At 39.3% G+C, this 26,928-nt stretch overlaps 1 protein-coding gene across 1 annotated transcript in view; it reads left to right on the forward strand.

Annotated features, from left to right (window-relative positions):
• The first annotated feature begins 6,165 nt into the window (after positions 1 to 6,165).
• LOC149180042 (protein TIC110, chloroplastic-like) overlaps positions 6,166 to 26,928 on the forward strand; it is a 123,188-nt gene continuing 102,425 nt past the window's right edge. The window contains exons 1-2 of the mRNA XM_089415871.1: positions 6,166 to 6,935; positions 8,174 to 8,233. Of these exons, the coding sequence (XP_089271997.1) occupies positions 6,412 to 6,935; positions 8,174 to 8,233 (584 nt within the window). The 5' untranslated portion in view covers positions 6,166 to 6,411. The remainder of the gene's footprint in view (positions 6,936 to 8,173; positions 8,234 to 26,928) is intronic.

The raw sequence follows: 26,928 nt of genomic DNA on the forward strand, positions 1-26,928 counted from the left end.
GCTTTCCCCCTATTAATTTGCATCGGTCCTCTGCTTTTATTAGATAAAACAAAATAGGGAAGTTATTATGTCTTTTCCTAACGGTGTTGTGGGTAAAGATATCGTGAGATCATTGGTAGGTATAGTTCTTTAGCTTAAAATGTTAACTTGAAGTTGTCGATTATGCAGAATCTTTGAGCTTTTTGTATTAAAAAAAATTCATGTTGAGATAGAGATCCCGGTATGCAGGGGAACATCTATGGAGACTTATGGATGAAGGCGCCCAGTCCAAAGGCTAAGGGAACATTACAATTGAGCGAAGGGAACATTAGAATTGAGATAAGGAGTTGGAACAATTGAGTATACCAGTTTACTAAAAAAAGAGGGACCAAGAAGACCCTTTGGATGAGGAGGGGAACGTGGGTTAATATAAGTGCCGAGATCTACCCTAAACCTCACACTCGAAACATCATTTTCATATTCAAATTACAAATCTTGAAACCAGAAAGCAAAGCTTGATTTTACATCTATGACTCAGATCCTCACTCTTTGTTCGAGGTACCATAACTTGCAGTCTTCCGGAGTGAGGATCTGGATGGCGATTTAGAAGCATGGTTATTTTTTCTAGGTTAGATCCTCGTGTTTTATTTTATTTTATTTTTACGAAGGTTTGAGCGATGACTTGTTTATCACTGGTGTTTTTTTTAATTTCTTTTTAATGTACACTTTTTATTTTTGCAACAGGTATTAATACTTGTGTGGCTTTCCTTATAGAAACAACCAAGGGTTCATGCTGAATCCAGGTTCATTTGACTATCACTTTTGGTTTTAATGGGCATAAAAGCTTGTCATTTACCAACCCCCTTTAGGTAATTCAAATGTCAAACCCTAGGTCGGGATTCACTTTCACTACCAGTACTCATTTTATCATTCTTGATTTATTGTTCCTTTTTTGTGATTATAGGGTAGGACTGCGTGGTGAACTCGCTCCAGAAGATCCAAGGGTACAACTCAATTTTCACGTTGTACATCATCACATCGCAATTATCAAAACTCGTGATTTGCAAGAAACTAATTAATTATGAACACCATATAGCACTTAGAAACATTTAACATTGTGAATAGCAAAAAGGCCTTACTAAGCCAGAACCAAAAACTTTATTACAAGAAGATTCGGGGCTATGATACACAATTTTCTCATAGTAAGTTAATATTTTGCAATCATTAAAGTTGTGACTTGAACTAAAGAAGTAAGGCATACTTTTCATAAAGATAGTGTCAAAAATACTTTTTCTTCCATTTTACATATCAAATGTTTGATTTGAATTCAAATTGGGCGACATTTGGAATTGGATTGGACTGATCCAAAATCGGATTTATAAAAATTCTGAGACAAAAGGCAACTGAAGGAAAAAATGACCGAGACCAAAAGGCAATAGAAATCCATGAAGAAGATTAAAGCATAATTGATGCAGCCAATTAAAAACCTCACCAACTATATGGCACTTCACATATTTAATAGTTTAAATACCAAAAGCCCCCAACTAAGCCAAAACTAAAGACTTCAGTTCAGGAAGATCCAATGCTACAATACAATCTTCACATTGTACATAATTATATTGCAATTATCATAACTCATGATTTGCATGAAGTACTAAATTATGAACACCATATGGCACTAAACACATTTAACACTGTAAACAGTAACAACGAAAACTTCATTACAAGATGGGTTATGATACAATTTCACGTCGTAAATCAATATTTTGCAATTATCAGAAATCACGACTTGCACTAAAGAATTTTAGCATGAATTTCCTGAGGTGGTGTCCAAAATACTTTTTCTTTCATTTTATATATCAAATGTTTGATTTGAATTCAAATTGGATGACGATTGGAACTGAACATATCCAAAATCCAATCCATTGAATTTTTGTGACAGAAGGCAAAATGACCAAGCCCAAAAGGCAAGTGAAACCCATGAAGAAGAATTAGAGCTGAATTGATCGAATGTATACTCAAATGGCTAAAAAAATATATTAAGACTTCAAATGGATAAGTTGCCTAGGTTTGGGCACAAAACAATGAGAAATGGTCATTTATGGTTGTCTTCATTATTTAGAGAATTGACTACCCATCATGCAAGCTCTTGCTTCTGATCACAAAACACCCATAATCACTCCTGTAAACTTGTCCATATAGAATATATTTATCCATATCTGGCCATATTCTCAAATGCCAGGGAATAATTGGTGCACGGGGGGTTGTCATCGTACTTTGCATTTTCGATGGAAAGGGTTGCAGGTTTTGTTGTCAACTGTTTGGTTGAAGGCTTTCATGAAGATTTTTCCTCATAGATTTAAAATGAAACAAACAACTTTGACATCATGAATGGGCCACCATAGATAATGGATTCACCTTGGAGCTCACTCTAACAACCTTAGGATCAAGCATCAATAGATGCCATACCATCTGCAATGGACTTTCTGAAGAATGATCGAGATGAAGAATGAGATGATCCTCATCAAGACTAATGTTTCTGGCATATAAGCACAACAAAATAGAGAGAAAGAAGGCTAGGTGTTGATTGATCACCACATCAACATTCCATGTTGGTGCTCTAATATCTGCCATGATAGCACGTGTGCGCCACCAAATACGAATGGGTTTCCACTGCACTTGAATGAAGTCACATCTTTGTTTTGTTGGGAAGCCAATAGCAGGTGTCACCACCTCATTTGATTTCCAAGTGAATTACATCAGTAACCACTGTTGATCAAATCCTTTAATGATGGCCTTGATGGCCTGTGTAACATTCCATTTGAATGATCTTTCTGGTAGATACAACAAATAGAAAGAGTAACAATCTTCATCAATTTCCTTGTCATTGACAGACAAAAAATTGGATTGGTAATGGAATCTTTTGGGGATTCTTGATTGTGTAGTAACAATCAAAGCCCGGTGAAGGCCAAAACATACATACTACTAACATGTATGACTGGCAATGATACTGCCAATAGAACCAGTGGACAAAGGTGAAAGAGAGCCCAGTTGCAAAGAACCCATTTATGATGCTAACTCCAGATATTTTTGATGATGAATCTGCATGAAAGTGTTGACCTCCTTCTCTGTTTCCCTAAGTTCCAGAATATGGGTTATGGTACCCACTGCACACCAATCCCTGACCTGATTTTCTTCCCTATGCTTCCTATACACACCATTTTTTTTGTAAGCTAGCTCTCAATTTGTATTAACTAAAGAAGAAATTATACATAGTCAAAAGTTGTTGGGCTACCACTAGGGGAACTAGATTAACAACAAAATAAAAAAAATAAACTATTCATTAATGTCTAAGCCATAACATCATCCATAAAATAATACAAATATCAACTATAGACCAAAATATAACTACTATCTTGAAATATATTGCTATATGTAGGGATGCTACCAAAAAAGAAACGTAATGCCTTGAGAGCTATGCGAGATATGCTAGAAGATCACACAACATAGAAGATGGCCATCAAATTGTCACACCATGCATGATGTTGCTAAGGTTTTATAGTCATTATTGCTAGTTGCTAAACAAGCTCCAAGTAGCAAAGTAAACCAACTAGCACCCAGTAACAACTACAAGAGATACTTGGATGAGTATGCAGAAGGCTACCATAAAGATGTTATAGGCACCAACACGAGCAACAACACTTTTGATGGGCAATTATTTGTGAGATTTGGTGAGGTTATTTTGTAGAACATTGTTTGACAGAAAAACCCTTGGATTGAGCTCATGATAAAAAATACCCAAATGTTGAATTCTACCTTTAGTGTTGTCATTTCATCAAAAACTCAACTTTTGTAGTTTTGGGTTTTTAACAAAGTTGGCTGTTGGAAGTCTGCACTTGTTAATACAAGATGACAGTGCCAAATAAACAACCCATATATGGAAAAATGGAAGATGGCTTGTAATTTGAGTTTCTTGTGAATTTTCATGGTCCAAACCCACTAAGATCGTTTGAATGACTTGACATATCATTTATTGAAGGGTTGGAATTATTAGTTACACACAGGTATTTTTAGAAATTCCAAATACTTGGTTTTTTTTTTTTTTTATCCTTTTTGGAAATGCCAAATAATTTAACTAAGACTAGCATAGGGAGAAATATTGTAAGTTGTCTACTATGTAACCGAGGAAATAAATGAAAGATGGCAAGAATTGAGCCAAGTCTCTTTAATAGAATTCACTATTCTAATTCCTAATTAGTATTTTGGAGCCTCGCCTTGGAACAATTATACAAGGGGAATTTGAAGTTGGCCAACTTTAGAATCCTTCAAATGTCTCTCATATTAGGGCTACAATATATGGATAATCACAAGGGCATTTACCTTGGGCTAGAAGATCTGACAATGCAAGGCATTATAATTCCAAGCCTCAAGATACCGATTTTATCTTTCGTTATCGATGGAGGAGTGGCATAAAAAACTACATAACAACACTAGTCGATATGAGTTAGCCCATTTGCCAAGCCCTTATTCATATGTCAAGGGTGACTTCATAAGATTTGTTCAAAGCCCCATTTCAGGAGTGATAAAAAAGATAGTCTTATCTGTGACTTGGTAACCTATTATGGCATAAACCTATAATCTTCCATTGCAACTTTATAAAGGTAGATCTCAAATTCACCCAATTAGTGTTTTGTCCTATGAATTGCTAAGTTTTTGCAATTTATTTTAGAACATTCTTGGTTACCAAAGAAGCAATTGGAACAAATGCCATTTTGCATTAGGTCATCATTGAAGCACTTCTTGAATCTGTAGGAAAGAAGCTCATCTGTTGTGTATCTTCAAGAAATTAAATTCCAGACTTTCTTGACCTGATGATGTTATAGATATAGTTACTCCCATTACCAGTAATAAACTAGTTTTAGTAATCAAGGAATCAACCAAAAAACTTATTCTTAATCATGCTGATGAAGTCTACCATGTATATGTTGTTGGCAATTTGGATGTCGCAAAAACACATCATTGTGGATGTAATGCCAAACTATTCCGCTACTTGCAATGCCATGCCATGGATACACCTCTTATAGATGAAGAGTTAGTGAAGAGATGAAGTCATGAATTGAGCAAAACATAATTATAGAAAATCTATGTGATAGGGTGCATGCCAACATTTCCATATGTCTTTTTCCACTTTCGTCTCGCTATTTCAACAAATTTAATTTCTAAGTCTTTACTTGCTTGATTCACTGTCTTCCCTATTATTTTGTGGTTATCTCTATCTCTATGAGGGCAACTGATCGGCCCGACAACTCGCCAGATTTTGATAACACAATGATGTCCCACATGCAACCCTCTGCTTTACCAAATCCTTTTGATTTCTCCCACCCCTTATCCCCTGATTTCTCATGCCTTTCACGTCCATATCCTTGTTTACTATAGCGCTACTTCTACATTACTCTACATTCATCTATACTTCTATCAATGTGTCTTGTAGCACTACCTCTACATCACTCTACATTCATCTATACTTCACGTGTCTTTACACCTCTTGATACAAATGCTAATTTACTTATATATAAATTTTTTCATATAAACTTCATATAAATTCTAAAGATGATACAAATTTGACTATATCACAATATATCTATCTATACATGGAATATTCAAGATAACACCACCCATATATATATAAAACAAATAATTACACTTTATACATTTCAAAGTTGATGTTATGTGATTTTTATCCTCCACTTATGTTCACATCAACCTCTCATACGTATCCATGACATCAACTCCAATGATTATATGATTAAAATGGAAATTTAATTATTATATTTTAAATAATAAATAATATTTTTTTATATTTTAATTAGTGTTAAAATAAAAAATACTAAAGTGATTTTGTGAACCCAAAAAACCGTTCTTCGTAATAAAATTGGATAAATATTTAATAAATTTGTTCAAAAATAAAATTCCCCCTTATTAAAATTCTCATGAAACATTAAAAAAATGTTTTTATAAATTTTACTTGATTCCAATTAAACTAAAATCATAAAAAAATGAATGAAATGAAAAATCAATTAATAACCAACCAAAAGAAAGCTTAATAAAACTAATCCTACCGCTCTACTAATCATATTGTAGAATATCCTACTTACTCGTGTATTTGGCTCTTCTGCGTTGAAGATCCTCTTCTTTTGGTTGCGCACGTTTGGAAAATTCATATCCTGCTCACATGAAGCCCTCTGCCTAACATCAAGCCGTCACGGGTCGAGTTGGCATAGCCACATCTGCTGACAGAAACTACCCTTCTTGCCCCCAAATAACAAAATTTAACCCATACTGTGTAAATTTTATCCATAAGAATTCAATCGTCCATCCAACTTCTCCTGGTAGGTACAGAAGGGAAGAGCAGGGCCGAGAAAAGAAGAAACAATGGCGTTCCCAGCTCCCGCACTTACGCTCCCTGGGCAGCTAAACTCGCAGGTCTCCTCCTCTGCAGCTCCCAAGTTCTTACCCTCGTACGCTCTTTCGAACCGATCGCGAGGCAGAAATAAATGCAAAAGGAGCAAGAATATCAAGGTCAGGGTTTCGATGGCTCCTGAAGCAGATGCGGGCGAAGCTCCTCCCTCTTCGCAACTGATATCTGGAAGCGAGAAGCAGCTTTCGGGGCCCGAGAAAGTTTTCGAAAGTCTGTCTGCCCCTGCGAGATACGGGGTTTGTGCTGTCATAGTGGCGGGAGCACTGGCAGCAGGATACGCCGTGGGAGCCACTACTAAAGGCACGAGAACTGCTGCATTCGGGGGCGCTCTGGCTCTTGGAGTGGCAGGCGGAGCCACTGCTTATGCTTTGAACTCCACAGCTCCCAGGATCGCCGCCGCTGCTCTGCACAATAAGGTCGTCAAATGCGATGATCCTACCTCTCTTAACAGGGAAGAGATTGACTCCCTACTTCATAAGTAAGCAACCTCTTCGATAATCAAATTCTTCTTCCCCTTATTGTTTTAATTCTTTTTTTTTTAATAATAATTCTCATTGTCCCATGATGAATCAAAATCGCTTTACCATAGTCTTTACCCCAACATAGCATAATCTTTGTTCCAGGCCCTTTTGCCTAAATTAATTGGCAGTAAAAATAAGCACGAAGAAGCCCATGCTAGTTAATATCAATTTTTGCCATGTCTAGTTTATTCGCAGTACTGCCTTGGGCAAAATCCTCAAGATTTCCGCATTTACTTTGGGGAAATTGCTAGCCACATCATTAGTATAATTTGGAAGAAAATCATTCCTTTGTCAGTATAAGATAATTTTGAACACCCATTGTAATGACAACGTTGGAGTGTGTCAGCAATTCCTAAATCAATACTTAAGCATAAACTATATTTCTAACTAGAAGCAGAGAAGATATAAAAGAAGATGTAAGCACATTGTAATTACGACGTCGAAGTGTGTAAGCAATTCCTAAATCAATACTCAACGCATGAATTGTGTAAGCAATGCCTAAATCAATACTTAAAGCATAAACTGTGCGTCCAACTAGAATCAGAGAAGATATAAAAGAAGGTGCAAGTAAAAATAAGTCTCAGTGCTAAACAGAGGAGACGATGTCAAAGTCTGCTGAAACTGGGAAAAGGAACCAAGGTTGGCTGCTGAGATGAGGGGCCTGCAATACAGGCCCTCATCGGAGTCATCATTGACTGTGAAGTCACCAGTCATAGCAAAATAATTTAATATAACAGCCATAAGATAACGACCTTAAGTCCATTATTCCCTTAAAAAGGGGAAGCCAAGGAATTTGTTATTTTCATTTTCGTTTCCTTTCGGCATCGCTATCACTATCACTTTGATGATTGATCATCTTAAATATCCAAAGACTAAAATCATTTATTTCTTATAAGTTATCGCTCTTGTTTATGAAGAAAGTACAAGTTTATGAAATTGAAAAGTGAACTTAAAGCATCGTGCTTGATGCTTTTGATCACATGTCATTTTTCCCAGTGAAAATGCTGACCAAATTTCCTGAACAATGGTACATTGGTACTGGTTTCCCATTTCGCTCGTTGAGTATCTTAGTTTATCAGCATTTAGGAAGTTGACATTAGCACGATATACATGTGTTATGAAATTTTGGTTTTTACATCCTTTAACTTTATTGGTTGACGTCAAGGATGCTTTTTGCTGATTAAAAACTGTTCAGGTACGGGGTAAGCAAACAGGATGAAGCTTTCAATGCCGAGCTATGCAACCTTTATGAACGGTTAGTAGACCTTTTTCCTTTGTATGTTTTCATTAGACACTTGTGGTGTGCGCTCTGTCTATAGACATGTAAAAATAATCTAGCCCACCCTATAATTGCTGATTTACAATCGACTCCTTAACATTGTTGGAACCATAGTATCTAGAAAACTACTTTCCACATGGCCAGGCTGATTAGTTTTTGACATCTCCAAGTTCACAGTATAACCATTACAGGGAAAATAGGAACTTTTCTTGTATTGTAGTCTAATCTTAAATTTGGAGTCAGAATGCATTTGTCTTGAAGTAAAATATCTGCATTTATTTAGAAAAATGGTCTTACACGAAACACACATTAAGTCTTAATAGCTAGATAGATTTATTAGTTATATATATGAAAACTTAAAACAAAAGGGGTGATTCTCCGATCAATTTGTCTTGTTTTTTAAAGTAACTCATTACTTATAAGAATCTGAATCTACCGAATAAGAAATATATCGGAATTTTAACTTAGAAATTTTCAGCGGAAGCAAACACAGGAAACAAATTCTCACACACAGAAATCTACCCTCAAACTAAACTTCACACTATTTATCAAAACAGTGAGGGCTCCATAACTGGGAAAATGGCCCACATAGAAAATCTGGAATTTACAGCAATTTAACTTTGCTGAACTTAGCCCAGGAAAAACCCCAATATGTAGAAACGCATACCTGCACACTGTTGTATGAATTCTGGGCAGAAGATGGACTCAACCGTATGGCTTGTGCAGTCTTCAGGCCATGCCCTAGCTGCTTCCTCTATGTTTGCCATTTTGCTGCCTAAAAACTCACTCGATCTCACTGAAAAGCACAGCTAGATCTGTGATCAGCTGCTGGCTCTTCTTTTCCTTTACTGCTACTCCTTTTTTCTTCTTCTCAGCTCGTGTTTTCACAATCACTGTCTCACACTCAGTGAGAAATGCTTTCTCAAAACTGTGTCTCCTTCTCTCCATAGGCTGTTTTTTATAATGCTTTATTGAGCTAAAGTTTAAAACCCTAACCATAATTTCCAAAGTGATTGACAGATGAGATTACATCTCACCTCACTTAAGATCAGTGGTTGATATTAAGTCTAAGTCACTAATGTAATTAAGTTACATTTCCTTAGATTTTCCTAGCTCAATAGCCAACATTAATTAATTGACTTTAATTAACGCAATTTACCTGAGACTTAGGAAAATTATAAAAAACAACTTAACTGAGGTTGATTAGGCAAGTTTCCTAAGTGAGGCTTGGGACGACCCTTGCATGCTTGACACCTGGCCTATGCAGAAGCACCTATCTGCCGCTAAACTTCAGCAGAAAGAGCCTGTTACTGTTGTTGTGACATTGTTAAAATTGGAAACCAGGGCAAAACTTCATGTGGGTCATCTTATTCATGGCTAATAATATTTTTATTAGATTCCTCTCGTCGAGAGGTGTAGGATTGATATAAAGATCATCCAATTTTGATAAGTATTCATGGAGATATGAATTTATTTTGATTATGGAATTATTATCAAGCCAACCTACAACTCATGTAGGCTCAGAAGCCCAACAGTCGCATCTATTCACCCACCAACGTTGTGTATAAATATAAGAGGACTTTTCCTCATTTAGACTCACTCATCTCATCACATCTCTCTCTCTCTACTGCGCAGATATGAGTCTCTTCTCTACTGCGCTGAAATGGGTCTCTCTCTCTCACACATGTGAAGCCAGAAGCTGTTGAATTTGAAGCTGCAACTGCAGAAGTAAAGATTGACTTGCGTGGCCTAGAAGATCTCCTCATCTGAACTGTGCTGTAGGTTCATATGAACCTCTTCTGGAAGCCGAAACTTTTGGTGGTGGAATGAAGTCAATCCGACTGTCAATTTGTGAGATATGGTCTGCCCTAGTTTGATAATGAAGCCGCTAATGCTGATGCTACTGATCTAGGGTTTGCTACTGCTGATATGAATCAGATTTATTGTACTATTTCTCTCTGCTGAATTATTGAAGATAGAAGAAGATTTGATCAAAGGGTTTCCCCACACATTGTGGGGTTTTTCCCTGGCTAACCGCCACATCTTGTGTCTCTTGTCTTGGCTTGTTTTCTGTCGATCGTTTAATGTTCTATCTGCACTTTACTTTATGTACATGTGATTGCTAATCGATGGAATATAATAAAAAAAAGAAGTAAACTGTTATAAGCATAGAACATACCATAACTTAACATGGTATCAGAGCTGAGGTGAAGACAAAGCCCGAGCAAGAGCAAGAGCTATCATTGAAGAGAAGATTGGCAAGGCTATCCTAAAAGAACTATGGGGTCCTCAACACTCTTTCCTGCCGAAGACAAGCTCCGTGAGAAAGCTGACTATCACGGATGAAAGATGTCTATCGATCTAACCCTTGAAGATCAAGGAGTGCTGGACCATGTAAGAGGCAATATTGTTGAGCCTGATGTAGGCCACCTCCAAGGAAATCTACGACAGACTGGTGAGTTTATTTAAAGTTAATGATGCAAATCAAGTTTTGTTTCTTAGAAATAAGTTGAGGGAAGTAAAGAAGGGTAAAGATGAAAGTATGCAAGCATACTTCTTAAAGATCACCGAGATCAAGAACGATCTCCTATCTATTGGGGAAACTATTACTGACAGAGAAATGGCACTCACAACTCTTGAAGGATTACCATCCGAATGGTATGTGTTCAGGACTACTCTTCTGAACTATAATGTAATTCCTGGTTTCGAGGAATTAATGGCTAGATGCATTCAAGAATAAACAAGGGAAGAAGTGTAAGAAATTCCCATGCCTAAAGGTCCTCCTGCTGCCTTTTCTTTTCATGCAAAGAAAAGAAATAATTCCGGGACTAAATCAAAAGGAAAGGCTGGACCTAAGGCTAGAAGAAAATGACGATGTTACATTTGCGATAAAGCAAGTCACTATGCAAGGGAGTGCCTTGATAGAAAGGACTCACTCTAGGACGATGATCAAAATCCCTCTGATGGCAATCAAAGGAATGACAAATTCAACAGCAAAGGTAAGAGGAGAGATGGGAATCAAGGAAGAGGACAAGCATTCAAGAAGGCCAGAAATTCCAGGATGTATTAAATGCACCTGACCTCAAAAAGAACCTAGTGTCCATCTCGGGAACAGAAGACAAAGGCTACAAGGTAACCTTCAGCGATGGCAAGGTATGTATATGGAAAAATAATGTTAAAGATGCCTTTACTCTTGGGTTTAGTGATTCATTATATCAGGTCGATGGAAGTCTGCTAGGTGTCATGTCTTATGACACATCTCTTCAGTCCGAACTTTGGCATTAGAGGCTTTCCCCCTTTCATTTTAAAGCTATACTCGGTGTAAGACAAATGGTGATAGGGATGCTCGAATTCTGAATAGAGAATGAAGGTGTATGTCCAGGATGTGCTGAAGGAAAGCTCAAAAGGGGACCATTCCCCTCAAGCCAAAGCAAGACCTCTGATATATTACAATTGGTTCACTCAGGCATACCTGAGGTTGGCATTAAGAGGGAGACTACTACACCACATACTCCTGAGCAGAATGGTGTGGTGGGAAGGAAGAACCGCACGATTGTGGAAGCTGTCCGGGCCATGCTACATGATTAAATACTTCCAAAGTTTCTATGGGCTGAAGCTGCAAACACTGCCGTATATGTACAAAATCGATGCCCTCATCAAGCATTGGGTTCCAAGACTCCTGAAGAAAAATTCACCGATAAGAAACCTGATGTTTCTCATTTTAAAATTTTTGGAAGCTCTGTATACTTTCATGTGCCAAAAGAGAAAATAAATAAATTGGGAGCATCTGGAAAGAAGGGAATTTTCGTGGGCTATGGTGAAAATACTAAAGGCTATAGAATCTACGTAGCCGGTCAAAGGGAAGTCATAATTAGTCATGATGTCACCTTTGACGAAGATATGGCTCTCAGCAAGGTGATCAATCTTCCGACTTTGAGGAGCTCTCAAGAAGCCGACACCAGGGAACCGAGAGAAAAAAGGATGATGAATCAATGCCTGATGTAGAAGAACCCATGGATCCGATTGATCCTCCTCCATATGAGCCTTCCTCTTCTAGGAAGAGGCCTTCATGGCTTAAGGGGATACTTGATGATGCTAAAGGACATGCTGCACCCTGAGGAACCTTCCGTCAAAGTAAGAAACTTAATAGGTATCAAGGATACCTGACCGTCATGAGCACGATCATACAAAATGAGCCTTCGTCATTCTCAGATACCGTCAAGAATCAAGTATGGAAGGATGCTATGACCGTAGAATATGAGTCTATTATGGAGAATGATGTCTGGGAAGTAGTTCCCAGACCCTGGACAAGACAATTGTTACTTCAAAATGGCTTTACAAGATAAAGCATGTAGCAGATGGAAGCACGGAAAAGTATAAGGCTCGTTTTGTTGCTCGAGGTTTCTCCCAATAGGAAGGTATAGACTATGATGAGATATTTGCACCTGTTGCCAGATATACGACCATCCGCTCGATCATAGCCCTTGCCGCTTCACAAGGATGGAACCTACATCAGATGGATGTCAAGACTGTGTTCTTGCATGGCTCGATCAAAGAAGAGGTCTACGTGGAGCAACCCGAAGGATTTGAGATTTATGATCGAAAATCTCATGTATGCAGGTTGAAGAAAGCTCTCTATGGGCTGAAGCAAGCACCCCGAGCATGGTATGAGAGGATCGATAGCTACTTGATGAAGCTGGGATTCACTAGGAGTGAAGCCAATCCTAACCTTTACTTTAAGGTTGAAGATGACAAGCCTCTCATACTGGTATTGTATGTGGATGACCTTTTTCTAACAGGTGCAAACCCTCTCATTCACAAATGTAAGAGGGAGATGGCTTCTGAATTCAAAATGAAGGACCTAGGACTTGAAGTATGGCAGAAGCCAAGGGAAATTTTCCTATCTCAAGGGAAATATGTGGTAAAGATATTGGAAAGATTTGGTATGATGGACTGCAAGCCTGTGACTACCTCGAGGATCTTAACTTTTAGAAGTTATATGGTAGTGATGTCGGACCAGATTTGGGAAATGCCTCTGAGTTTCATAAACTCATTCGCATTGATGTTCTTGGTGAACCTCCGTCCGAACATATTTTTTGCAGTTAGCATTGTGAACTCATATTTGGTTGAGCCTCACTGGATTGATGCGAGGAATCTTCTGAGATGTCTTCAGGACACAATACCTCATGGATTAAGATACACTGCCGGAGATGTGAGACTACTTGGATATACTGATGTTGATTGGGCAGGCAGTGTGGTGGACCATAAGAGCACTTCCGGGTGCTGTTTCACCTTGGGATCTGCTTCGATATCCTGGATGAGCAGGAAGCAGAAGTCGGTGGCTTTGAGCACCGCCGAAGCAGGATATATTGTTGCTAGCATAACCTCGTGTGAGGTAGTCTGGTTGTGAAAGCTCTTCAGTGAGCTATTTGGATTTACATTGGATACCACTGTGATTCTCTATAACAACCAGAGGTGGGATTCGATTATTGAGGAATCCCGTATTTGTCGATTGCTCCAGCAGATAGACATCATCTTGGATATGGTAAGTTGATGAGCAAGGAGGCTCCATCGCATTAAGATGATGTACAGGTTGATACACCTTGTCAAAGCCCCGAGGAAAGATCTAATATGTGATTTTCCCAAACGACTTGGAGTCGGTAAGAAACCCTTGTACAAGGGTCCTGCATGTTGCATACATTGAGCTCTGGGAGCTCTGAGGGCTTGCGGTTATTACTGGAGCAACATACGACCACAGGGTGATTCACCCTCCCCTGGTGGTGCACACTGGAACAAGATGATTCACTCTCTTGTGGGACAAGATGATTCGCTCTCTTGTGGAACAGGATGATTCGCTCTCCTGTGTAGCAGGATGATTAGTTCTCCTGTGAGGCCTGGATTGATGTGTTCTCCATGGCGATTGTAGCAGGATTGATGTGTTCTCCTGTGAGGCCTGGATTGATGTGTTCTCCATGGCGGCCTGGATTGATGTGTTCTCCATGGCAATTGTAGCAGGATTGATGTGTTCTCCTGTGAGGACAGGATTGATTAGTTCTCCTGTCAAGGCATCCTACCCATGCAGTCTGGGACTCATGGGAAGTACCTCTCATCTGATCAATGAGCAGGGAAATGAAGTTAGGGACCATAGTAGTACTGATGGACGCATCGTTGTAACTACCGTACTCCCTATGCTAGGATGACCTCCATTGATTTGGGATCAATGATACTAGTCTGGGACCAGTGGTAGGAGTTGTACCATACTATGACGCTGACTTCGGGTCGGTTGAGACTGGTCTGGGATTAGTGGTACATACTCTGAGACTGACTTTGAGTCAGTGGAGGATGATATTGGTCTGGGACCATTGGAGTTGTACTCACTATGACCCTGACTTTGGGTTGGTTGAGACTGGTCTGGGACCAGTGGTACATACTCTGAGACTGACTTTGAGTCAGTATGATACATCCTCGATCATTTCTTCTTCTTCATAATTCGGACAAAAGCAGAGTAGAACAGAACAATGCAAGAGCAGAGCAAAACAGAACAAAACAGTACAGATCAGTGCAGGGCAGAACAAGACAAAGCAGAACAGGAAAAATAGAGCAGAGCAGGGCAAGGGTCAGGCTGTACAAGGCAGTGCATTTGATGGATGAATAGTAACGACCGATAGACAGATTGCAGATGAAGTTCTCCATGGTTGAGAGGGAGTGTTAAAATTGGAAACCAGGGCAAAACTTCATGTGGGTCATCTTATTCATGGCTAATAATATTTTTATTAGATTCCTCTCGTCGAGAGGTGTAGGATTGATATAAAGATCATCCAATTTTGATAAGTATTCATGGAGATATGAATTTATTTTGATTATGGAATTATTATCAAGCCAACCTACAACTCATGTAGGCTCAGAAGCCCAACAGTCGCATCTATTCACCCACCAACGTTGTGTATAAATATAAGAGGACTTTTCCTCATTTAGACTCACTCATCTCATCACATCTCTCTCTCTCTACTGCGCAGATATGAGTCTCTTCTCTACTGCGTTGAAATGGGTCTCTCTCTCTCACACATGTGAAGCCAGAAGCTGTTGAATTTGAAGCTGCAACTGCAGAAGTAAAGATTGACTTGCGTGGCCTAGAAGATCTCCTCATCTGAACTGTGCTGTAGGTTCATATGAACCTCTTCTGGAAGCCGAAACTTTTGGTGGTGGAATGAAGTCAATCCGACTGTCAATTTGTGAGATATGGTCTGCCCTAGTTTGATAATGAAGCCGCTAATGCTGATGCTACTGATCTAGGGTTTGCTACTGCTGATATGAATCAGATTTATTGTACTATTTCTCTCTGCTGAATTATTGAAGATAAAAGAAGATTTGATCAAAGGGTTTCCCCACACATTGTGGGGTTTTTCCCTGGCTAACCGCCACATCTTGTGTCTCTTGTCTTGGCTTGTTTTCTGTCGATCGTTTAATGTTCTATCTGCACTTTACTTTATGTACATGTGATTGCTAATCGATGGAATATAATAAAAAAAAGAAGTAAACTGTTATAAGCATAGAACATACCATAACTTAACAGACACAAGGAGGGTTGAAGATGAAAAACACTTTCTATTAGATTGTCCATCTTATGCTCATATTTGATCTAATTTTCAAAATAATAGTCACACTACAACCTTCTCTTAATGCTAACTGGGCATAGAAGTTCTAAAGAATTCCAAGTAATCTCTTACATTCTCAAGCAGTGTTACTTGGGAGCGGGAGCGAAAACGGGTGTGGGAGCGACATTTTCAAAAGCTCCCGGTTTGGGAGCGAATCCCAGAGCAATTTTTATATAATATATATATTTTTTATATTTTGATACATATATGTCAACAAAAACATGTAGAATGATGAATTAGATATAAAAAACATAAACGAACATAGATTGATCATTGAACCATATAACATCAATCAACTAGAAGTTATAATCTTCATCAACCACGTCCACAAGTTAGTAACATACAATATATTGAGTCTCGTGAATCATGATTCATCAATCTTAAAGTTTCAACTTCAAGCTTTCAAAATTGAAAATCCAATATATAACATTTATCATCATTGATCACCAAAGTTATACTTGTAAGCTAAGTTTAAACTTTAACCCAATGTTACTTGGGAGCGGGAGCGGGAGCGACCATTTTCAGAAGCTTCCGGTTTGGGAGCGAATCCGGGAGCGATTTTTTAAAAAAATATATATTTTTTATATTTTTTAATTTTTGATACATATATGTCAACAAAAACATGTAGAATGATGAAATAGACATAAAAAACATAAAAAAACATAAATTGATCATTGAACCATATCACATCAATCATCTAGAAATTATAATCGTCATCAACCATGTCCACAAGTTAGTAAAATACATATTACAACTGCAACATATTGAGTCTTATAAATCATGATTCATCAAATTCAATATTAAAGTTTCAACTTCAAGCTTTCAGAATTGAAAATTCAATAACATTTATCATCATTGATCACCAAAGTTGTACTTGTAAGCCAAGTTTAACCATTACAAGAAGTAATATCGAAGATATTTCTAAGTCCTAACTTCTAACTGTTAACATGATATGAAATGTTAAAAATTTATAAAATGAAACATGAATAATGAGATGAAATGAAACAACTTTAGTCTTTCACAAAGCATCATATTCATAATTCACAATCATTACCAATGAGTTATAATTGCCAAGGCCCAACTTCAAACTTCAAATTTTCATTGTCACAGTGATATAATGTTTACAAAAAATATCATAATGTCATAATGATATGAAAGAGTCAAGAGTCAAGAGTCAAGGACTCAAAACTCAACAGTTATGAAAACTAAAGTCTAATAGAAACTAAAAAAGACAAGTAAACTGTAAATCTACAAGTGGCCCTTGCCACGAGAGTCTCCAGGAGTATAAGCAGGTTGTGGTGGTCTTCTAGGAGTCTCCCGCACAGACCGACGACCAGAACTAGAACCTCCACGCGAGGGTGTCGATGGAGGTGGCGACATCAATGGAACAAGACTCGGGCCTCGAGCACTGCTACTGGATGGTGGAGGTGGAGGTGGCATGGCTGCTGCAGCTGCTTCATTTTCATCCCGTACAAGCTCCTCTTCTAGTTCTTCAATATGTACAATGCCATCCTCCAAATTGTCGTCCTCAGGGTGATTGTCCCAAATTTTATATGTGGGATCTTCATTAGCCCGATCACAGTAATGGCTCAACAACCTCAAGTTGTAGTGCAGATAAACCAAGCTGTCTGCTCGGTTTTCGTTGAGTCTGTTTCTTTTCACATTATGTATATAACTGTAGGTGCTCCAACACCTCTCTGCAGAAGAAGAATTTACAACCTGTGAAAGAACTTTTTTTGCCAATTTTGGCAAAAGTCCGTGGCCACCATATGTTTCCCACCATGTGAGAGAATCAAATTTATCTTTGTCGTCCATTGCATGGAAGTTACCATACAAACCACTGCCACTGAAGTATCTGCCTATTTCAAGGCGCACAGCTGCACATTCCTCCCTGTCAGGCACCAACTTTTCTAATGCTTCCAGATATCCTTTAGTTACCTCTTGATCTAAATGGGGTTTGGTCCTAACACCACCCCCTGCCGCAGGTTGGCCCAACCAAGATGCTGAGTAGTATTTTGGCGTAAGGATATACGCCAAGCAATGTAGTGGAAGGTTAAGCCTATTCCACCGTTCACACACACAATCATGAATCAGTTTGTACAAGTTGGGATCTCTATTATGAACAATGTCTTTTATTTCCCCCAACATGGTATCCATTTGCTCATACACCTCGCCAATCACTGGTTTGTCTGTATCTGCAAACCGAATCATGTTATAAATTGGCTTGGTGAAATCCAATACCTGCCTCACAGTTGTCCAAAAATGCCCATCAAGAGCGGCCTCCTCCACCGTTTCAAAACCTGCCATGTCAGCTACATTTGTAGCCCTTTCCTTTAACACCTGCCAATGTGGACTTGATACCATGCTAGCTAATGCCTCTCTTACCTTCAAAAGGCGCCTGAAGGTGAGGTAATAGCTACCAAATCTAGTCCTTGCAATCTTCAGCAACTCCAATCTCTAGTGACTGCGGAAAAGGCCATGGGTATTGCTATGATTTGTAATAAATTTTATCATTTTTTTTCCTTTCTTGTACAAATCACCATTCCATTGGTATTGTTCATTTTTGTTTTTGACAATATCATGCAACAGAAGGTTCAATGTGTGAACCAAACATCTAGACCAAAATATGTTCGGGTATTTATCCTCAATAATTGCTCCCGCTGTCTTACAATTAGGAGCATTATCAGTGATGACTTGGATGACATTGTATGGGCCAATACGCTCAATTGTTTCAAGTAATGCTTCTGCAATGTTGATAGCGGTCTTGAACTTGTCTGAGTAATCATGTGCAGCTAGAAAGATGGGACCACTAACAGACACAGCAAGAACACTTATCAATGGCTTGCCTTGTACATTTGTCCATCCATCAGATACAATGGACACCCCATTGTCAGTCCAAGAACTTGTCATTTTATTCAAAGAATGTGATATTTTTGCTTTTTCATGATCAAGGCCAACAGTTCTTGCCTTGTCATACCCAGAAGTTTAACCATTACAAGAAATAATATCTAACATGAAATGAAATGTTATAAAATGAATTAGGAAATGAAATGAAACAACTTTCACGAAGCATCATATTCATAATTCAGAATCATTACCAATGAGTTATAATTGCCAACTTCAAACTTCAAACTTAAATTGTCACAGTCATATATTATTTACAAAAAATATCATTATGATATGAAAGAGTCAAGAGTCAAGACTCAAGAGTTATGACTCTTGAGTCAAGAGTTATGATATGAAAGACTCAAGAGTTGTTCTATCTGCACTTTACTTATTTTTCTTCTTATTAGCCATAGATTAGCAATCACATATACATTAAGTAAAGTGCAGATAGAACATTAAATGATCAACGGAAAACAAGCCAAGACAAGAGACACAAGATGTGGCGGCTAGCCAAGGACAAACCCCAATGCGGGGAAACCCTTTGATCAAATCTTCTTTTATCTTCAATAGTTCAGCAGAGAGAAATAGTACAAAATCTGAATTCTATAATTTTATATCAGCAGTAGCAAACCCTAGATCAGCAAAGTCAAACTTATTCAAACTAGCTAAAATTGACCTCTAAAATACTTGGTCAATTTCTGGTCAACTTTGACCTCGAACAGCTTGAAGAAACAACCCCAAAAGTACAATCAATTTGCTGATTTCTGAAGTCAACTTGCAGTCCTAAACTAGGATAGTCAACACTGGTCAAACCAGAGGTTAGATCACCTCGATTTTCGTGCCAAAAATTGCGGCCTGCCTAGGAGAGGCAACCACACCCAATCCGCACTTCTGAATGGTCAACGTTGGTCAAAGAGATGACCTGCTGCCCTAGCGTCCTTCTTTCTGTGTCTTCCTTGCCCTAGGACGTCTTCCTTTCAGCCACATGTGTGAGAGAGAGAGAGGCTCCTTTTATGCGTAGGGGAGAGAGAGAAGATGAGTGAATTGAATTGTCCAAATGAGGAGAATGCTCCTTGTATTTATATGCAAACGTTGAGGTTGAATAGACATGACTGTTGGGCTTCTGAGCCTACATAAGTTCGCTGGCCGACCTTGACAATTTGTCCATAATCAAAATAAATTCATATCTCCATAAATACTTATTGGAATCAGATGATCTTTAGATCAATCCTACACCTCTCGATGAGAGGAATCTAGGAAAAATATCAGAAGCCATAGATAAGGTGATCCACATGGAGTTTGGCCCTAGTTGCCTATTTTAACACTCCCTCTCAACTAGGGAGAACTTCATTGCAATCCGTTAGACCGTCGCTGCTATCCATCCATCAAATGCACTGTCCTGTACAACTTGACCCCACTCTGCTCTGCTTTGCTCGAACTATGAAGAGGAAGAAATGATTGAGGATGTATCATACGATCCTCCACTGATCCGAAGTCAGTGTCAGAGTGTGAACCACTCTCACTGATCCCAGATCAGTATCATTGATCCCAGATCAATGGAGGTCATCCTAGCATAGGGAGTACGATAGACACAGCGATGCGTCCATCGATAGTACTACTATGGTCCATATCTTCATTTCCCTGCTCATTGATAAGATGAGAGGTACTTCCCATGAGTCCCAGACTGCATGGGTAGGATGCCTCGACAGGAGAACTAATCATCCTGTCCACAGGAGAACGAATCATCCTGTCCAGTGGATGCCTCGAAGAACTAATCATCCTGGCCTACAGGAGAACTAATCATCCTGCTCCACAGTCACCACAGAGAACGAGTCATCTTGACCCACAGGAGAACTAATCATCCTGTTCCACAGTCGCCACGGGGTGTCACAGGGGAAGGTTGAACCTTTACCCTATACATAGTGCATCACCAGGGGATGGTGAGTCGCCCTGTGGTCAAATGTTGCTCCAAGAAGTACCCCGCGCCCCCTTGGAGCTCCCAGAGCTCAATACATCATACTCGACCCTCATAAGAGGGTCTCTGAACGACACCAAGTCGTTCTCGGAAAGTCAGGAATTTGACCTTTCCTAGGGGCTTTGTCAAAATGTCGGTGACCTGTTCATCTGTACCGATATGTTGGAGCCTTATTGCTCCTCGCTGCACCATATCTCGAATATAGTGGTACCTGATATCGATATGCCTGGAACGATTATGAAATACGAGATTCTCTGATAAATGGATCCCGCTCTGGTTGTCACACAGAATCACGGTGGTATCCAATGTAAATCCAAACAACTCACTGAAGAGCTTTTGCAACCAGACTGCCTCACAGGAGGCCATGCTAGCAGCAATGTACTCTGCCTCGACGGTGCTCAAAGCCACTGACTTCTGCTTCCTGCTCATCCAGGATATCGAGGCAGATCCCAAAGAGAAACAACACTCGGAAGTGCTCTTTCGGTCCACCACACTGCCTGCCCAATCAGCATCAGTATACCCAAGTAGTCTCACGTCTCCGGTAGTATATCTCATCCCATGAGTGATTGTGCCACGAAGATATCTCAACAGATTCTTGGCACCAATCCAATGTGAGTGGTGAGGCTCAACCATATGTTGACTCAATGTTTTGACTGCAAAGCATATATCTGGATGGGAGTTCACCAAGAACATTAATGCTCCGACGAGTTGACGATACTCGGTAGCATTTCGTAAAACAGGTTCAGCAGCACTACGGCTTAACTTCTTGAAGTCAAGCTCCATTGGTGTAGTTATGGGCTTGCAGTCCACCATGCCGAATCTCTCCAATAACTTCACCACATATTTTCCTTGAGATAAGAAAATCTCCCCTAGTTTCTGCTAGACCTCCAGTCCTAGGAAATAGTGCATAAGTCCTAGGTCTTTCATCTCGAACTCAGAAGCTAGCTCCCTCTTACATTCGTGAATGAGAGGGTCTGCACCTGTTAGAAAGAGGTCGTCAACATATAGCACCAGTATGAGAGGCTTGTCATCTATAACTTTAAAGTAGAGGTTAGTGTTGGCTTCACTCCTAGTGAATCCCAGCTTCATCAAGTAGTTATCGATCCTCTCATACCATGCTCGGGGTGCTTGCTTTAGCCCATAGAGGGCCTTCTTCAACCTGCACACATGAGATTCTCGATCATAAATCTCAAATCCTTCGGGTTGCTCCACATAGACCTCCTCTTTGATCGAACCATGTAAGAACGCAGTCTTGACATCCATCTGATGTAGGTTCCATCCTTGCGAAGCAGCAAGGGCTATAATCGAGCGGTTGGTGGCATATCGGGAAACAGGTGCAAATATCTTGTCATGGTCTATACCTTCCTTTTGGGAGAAGCCACGAGCGACAAAACGAGCCTTATACTTTTCCGCACTTCCATCAATTGCATGCTTTATCTTGTAAAACCATTTTGAAGTGACAACTGCTTTGTCCTGGGGTTTGGGGACCACGTCCCAAACATCGTTTTTCATAATGGACTCATATTTCTCGGTCATAGCATCCTTCCATACTTGATGCTTGACGGCATCTGTGAATGACGAATGCTCATTTTGGATGATCGTGCTCATGATGGTCAGGTATCCATGATACCTGTTTGGCTTCTTCCTTTCACAGAAGGTTCCTCGGGGTGCAATGTGTCCTTTAGCATCATCAAGTGTCCCCCTAAGCCATGAAGGCCTCTTCCTAGAAGAGGAAGGCTCTTGCGGAGGAGGATCAATAGGATCCATAGGTTCTTCCACATCGGGCATCGTTTCATCTTCTTTTTCCTTCGGTTCCCCGGTGTCAGCTTCTTTAGATCCCCTTAAAGTAGGAAGATTGTCTACTTTGCTAAGAGCCATATCTTCATCAAAGGTGACATCATGACTAATCTCGACTTCCCTTTGACCAGCTACATAGATTCTATAGCCCTTAGTATTTTCGCTATAGCCCACACAGATTCTTTCTTTCCTAATTTGTTGAATATAAATTTTAAAGGCTATTTAGTTGAAGAATTGCATATGTTACTCATTGTCTGACATGTAATGAATCTTCCTAGTGGAGGAATTCTTAATAACTCTCCATCAAATTCCATTTTCCTTGGAAGTGGGTAATTGATGGGAATCGATACCCAAGGCATCAATTTTCGGCTTCCTTAAAGACAAATTTAGCTTATCTTGAGCATCCTTGACCCCATATGCCTAAAGGACAAGCCACTAGTCCAAGTCCATTGTGATCATTTTTACTTTTCATCCATAAATTCTTCTCCTAAAATTTCGACCCTTTTAAGGCTAGGACATCAAACTAGGGCTTCGAGCGAAATCTTTAGGGAGAGGTTTGGTGAAGGCTTGAGAGTCTAAACATCAAGTGTAGGGTCTTGGCTACTTGACCAACAAACTTGGTGGGCATCCACTTAAGTTTCCTCCATAAAATCTCTTGCCCCAAGTGTTGCCCTAAGAGGGAAACCCTAGTTTCTCTTCCTCAACTTGAGGGGCTTTTTGAAGGGTGTATGAACTTAGTACTTGTTGAAGTATATCTCAAGAAACCTTTTCTCTCCATTTTCTTGACCTTGGAATTCCTTATACTCAAGTAACATCAACAAAACCTAGTTCTTGTGCATTTCTTTTCTAGGTCTCTCATAGAAAGTGTATCACTTCTTAGTGAAGCATTATACTTGAGAATTGAGTCTTTCTTAAGAGATTCTAGCATATCACCTTACACCTCAACCATAGAATACCTTTCATACTGACCCTATTCTACCGGGACTTCTCCCATCAGTGAAAATCTTTAGGGCAGGGGGACTTGGCTGTGGAGAGTGGGCCATTGCTCCATTGTTAGCACCTAGTATAGATTTTAGTATTGTGGGGTTTCCCTTCCCAAGGCTTGCTAGATTTTGTGGTAACATTTTGGCATTGTTGTCGGGGAGGAAGCGAGTCTACCTTTTCTTGATTGAATCATTTGAAGAGTGGTTTTTTTAATGACAAGATAGATCCTCTTCCGGTGACTCCTAAATTGATTGATTATGACTCCTTTGAAGACAAAATAACTCCAAGAACAAGAGCTACCACAAGGAGGGGTGAGCGTACTCCATCTCCTATTAGATAAACCATATTTTCTGACATGGATAACACCGCTATTCTTGGCCCTAGTGCTAATAACCATTGAAATGCAAATACCAATAACCCTAGGGCTAAGAAATGGTATCATGCCTCATTCAAACCATTAAACTTTGATGCATTCCTTAGTGCTCCTCACCAATTGCCTGATAAACACCATGAATGGTTGCCTAAGTTTGATGGGAGTGGTATTATTAGTGTCGAGAAGCATGTGGACAATTTTATTTGGGCAATTTGTCCTAAGAATATTGATGAAGATGAAGAAGATGTTGTTATGATGTTGTTTGCTTTGACATTTGAGGGAAATGTTAGGGATTGGTATGCCAACCTTACCTCGAGGAAGCATCACCAACTTTGATCAATTTGAAGATGTCTTCAAGAAAAGATGGGCCAACCATCTAGATGGAGGTATGGCTCTTGGCAAATTTCTCCAAACAGATAAGATAGATAATGAAAGCATCAAAGATTATATCCAAAGATTTGACAAAATTTTTGGAGAAATCCCTGACAGGCTTAAACCATCTAGTGACATTGTATTAGAAAGGTTTATCCAAGGTGTCTGTGGACATTTCACATATGTGTTAAGAGATAAGGAGCCTGCCACTTTGGAAGAAGCAAAGAACATTGTCATAAAGGTGGAGCACAACATTAATTCTGCTCATATTGATCTATTCAATTATCCGAGGGCTAAGCTCCAAGCTGCCAAGAGCGGAGCTGACCCTGGTATGAAAGAGGTGGTCACAGCCTTAGCAAAGAAGCTTAATGACATCTTTGTTGGTCAAACAATGGCCATGAACAAGTTGGCTGCTCTTGAGAAGGAAAGAAGGGATAGTTATCTTCCAAGGAATCAATTCGTTAAAGACAAGTCTTTTCCAAAGAAAGTTGACGTAGGAAACATGCGGGCCAACAGAATGCTCCAAAGACTCTTGCTCTTACGAGCATGGTAGGACAAGGAGAATTCTCTAGTCAAATTTCTGAGGAAGAAGAAGATTCGCAAGAAGAAAGTGAAGGTGAGGAGGATGCTGAGCAATTGAACAATGTAGATCAATCTAGCCCATTTAATATATTACGAGCTGACACATACATTCATCCATGATTGGACCAAGTCAAGTACCAAGATGAATCAAAGGTGGAAGTCTTAGCAGCTGAGAGTAGTGGGAGGTTTAAAGGGTTGCAATATTCAAAGAAAAACGATAAGCAACCCTAGGCAAGCTCAAAATAGCCCCCTCCCAAGAGAAAGCCCCTGCCCAAAGGGAACCCAAGCACAAATCCAAAGGCAAAAAAGTCGAGTTAGATATTTATGCTAGTAGTGCTGTTGCAAAATAACCATGCAAGTGCCTATAAAAGAGATTGTGAAGCTTCCCACTCAAAGAAAGCAGGTCAAGAAGGCCTTGGGGCTTGATGATGAAAATGAAGATCCTCCTATTATGTTGCAAAATATTCATGTGTCTAAGACCAATCTTGGGCATGAGCCATTCTTATTGACATTAGCCATAAACAAGTTACTTCTCCATAATTGTATGTTGGACTCAGGGGCTGCTGCAAACATCATGCCATTAAAAGTCATGGACCAATTAGAATTGGACATCACTAGACCTTACAAGAATGTTTGTGGTTTTGACTCTAGGTCCATCCCTGTGTATGGACTCATTAAAGATCTCAAGGTTACCTTAGCTCGTAATAGGGACATCTCTATGTTAATGGATGTGGTGGTGATTGATATTCCTGATGTCTAGGGCATGTTACTATCTAGAAAGTGGGGTGCATCTATAGGTGGCCAATTACAAATGGACTTATCATATGCTACTATTCCCCAACTTGACGGGACCCATTCATCCTTTGTAGGAAACCCCAATTCCCATTACATGTTGAGGACTTGGATCCCTTTCCATATCCCAATCAACAACCTAAGACGAGACACCTAGGTAACCCATCCAGGCCAATTGATCTTCCACCTCACCAGGAAATATGTCTCTTGAAAAGGCCCTCCTCAAAGCCACTAAATCCTGAAAAGCAATGGATGCCCAAATCTAAGAAGGAACCTCAAATTGGAGAGATGGCTTTGGTTGGTGATCATCCCCTCCTTGTCAAAATCCACAGGAAGGTTGGTGTTGGATACTACTATATAGCTAATGTAGATGGTGAACTTTGGCCCTCACCGATCAAGGCTAGGCCAAGGCGTTGACTTAATTAATGATGCGCCTAAATGGACCTGTTGACCACTCAAATGTACATTTGAAGATTTTCCAATTGCCCCTTGGTAAAAGTACACTTTGAGCATTCCAACATCGTCAGAACAACCAAAATTTCAGAATTCATCATCATCATTCAACTTCTTGTAATCATTTTGTATTCCAAATTCCGCAGCCCTGTGGGGTTATTGTAAAAATGATTCTATGATGAAAAACGAGTCATGTAAAACACCTAGGTAGCTTAGGATTTTGCTAGAAAGTTTTCACTCTAGGGAGTTTTTTTACTTAACTAATTATTTGTGTTTCTCAACATGAAATAATTAGTTGAGTTTTTATCCCAGTTATACCCCAAAGCTAGAGTGACGCTTGATGGTAAAGTCTTAAGTGAGTTATAGTGTATAGAGTCGATGAACAAATGTGTCTTTACCCCTCAAAAACACTTTTTTCTAATTTTTGGCAAAAAAATGGCAAATAATTGGCCAGAATATAAAGTGAGAGAAAAATAAACATTCTCTCGAAATGAAAATAATAAAAAAATGAGATGGAAAGTCCCAAATATTAAAGTCAAGTAAAAATTTTGTGGGAATTCCATTTACCAAGAAAAGATGGCCTGAGGAAAAATGCAATGGTCCAGAAAAGAAGCCAATGACCCAACAAAATCAATTTTTTAAAGGAATGGTCCAAGATTGTTATTTTGAATGAGAGATTCTCAAGGAGAAAAATGAAGAAAAATATTTTAGTGGTCCAAACCACTCTAGGATCAAAGCTTGGGTCAATCCAGCGTCTCCTTCAAGGCAAACGTCTCTCTCTCCTAGAGATCTGCGCAACTCA

The sequence above is a fragment of the Pinus tabuliformis genome, chromosome 3_2 (assembly GCF_031772625.1).
Source record: "Pinus tabuliformis cultivar Carrire ecotype Pingquan chromosome 3_2, CPIR1, whole genome shotgun sequence".
Classification (NCBI taxonomy): Eukaryota; Viridiplantae; Streptophyta; class Pinopsida; order Pinales; family Pinaceae; genus Pinus; species Pinus tabuliformis.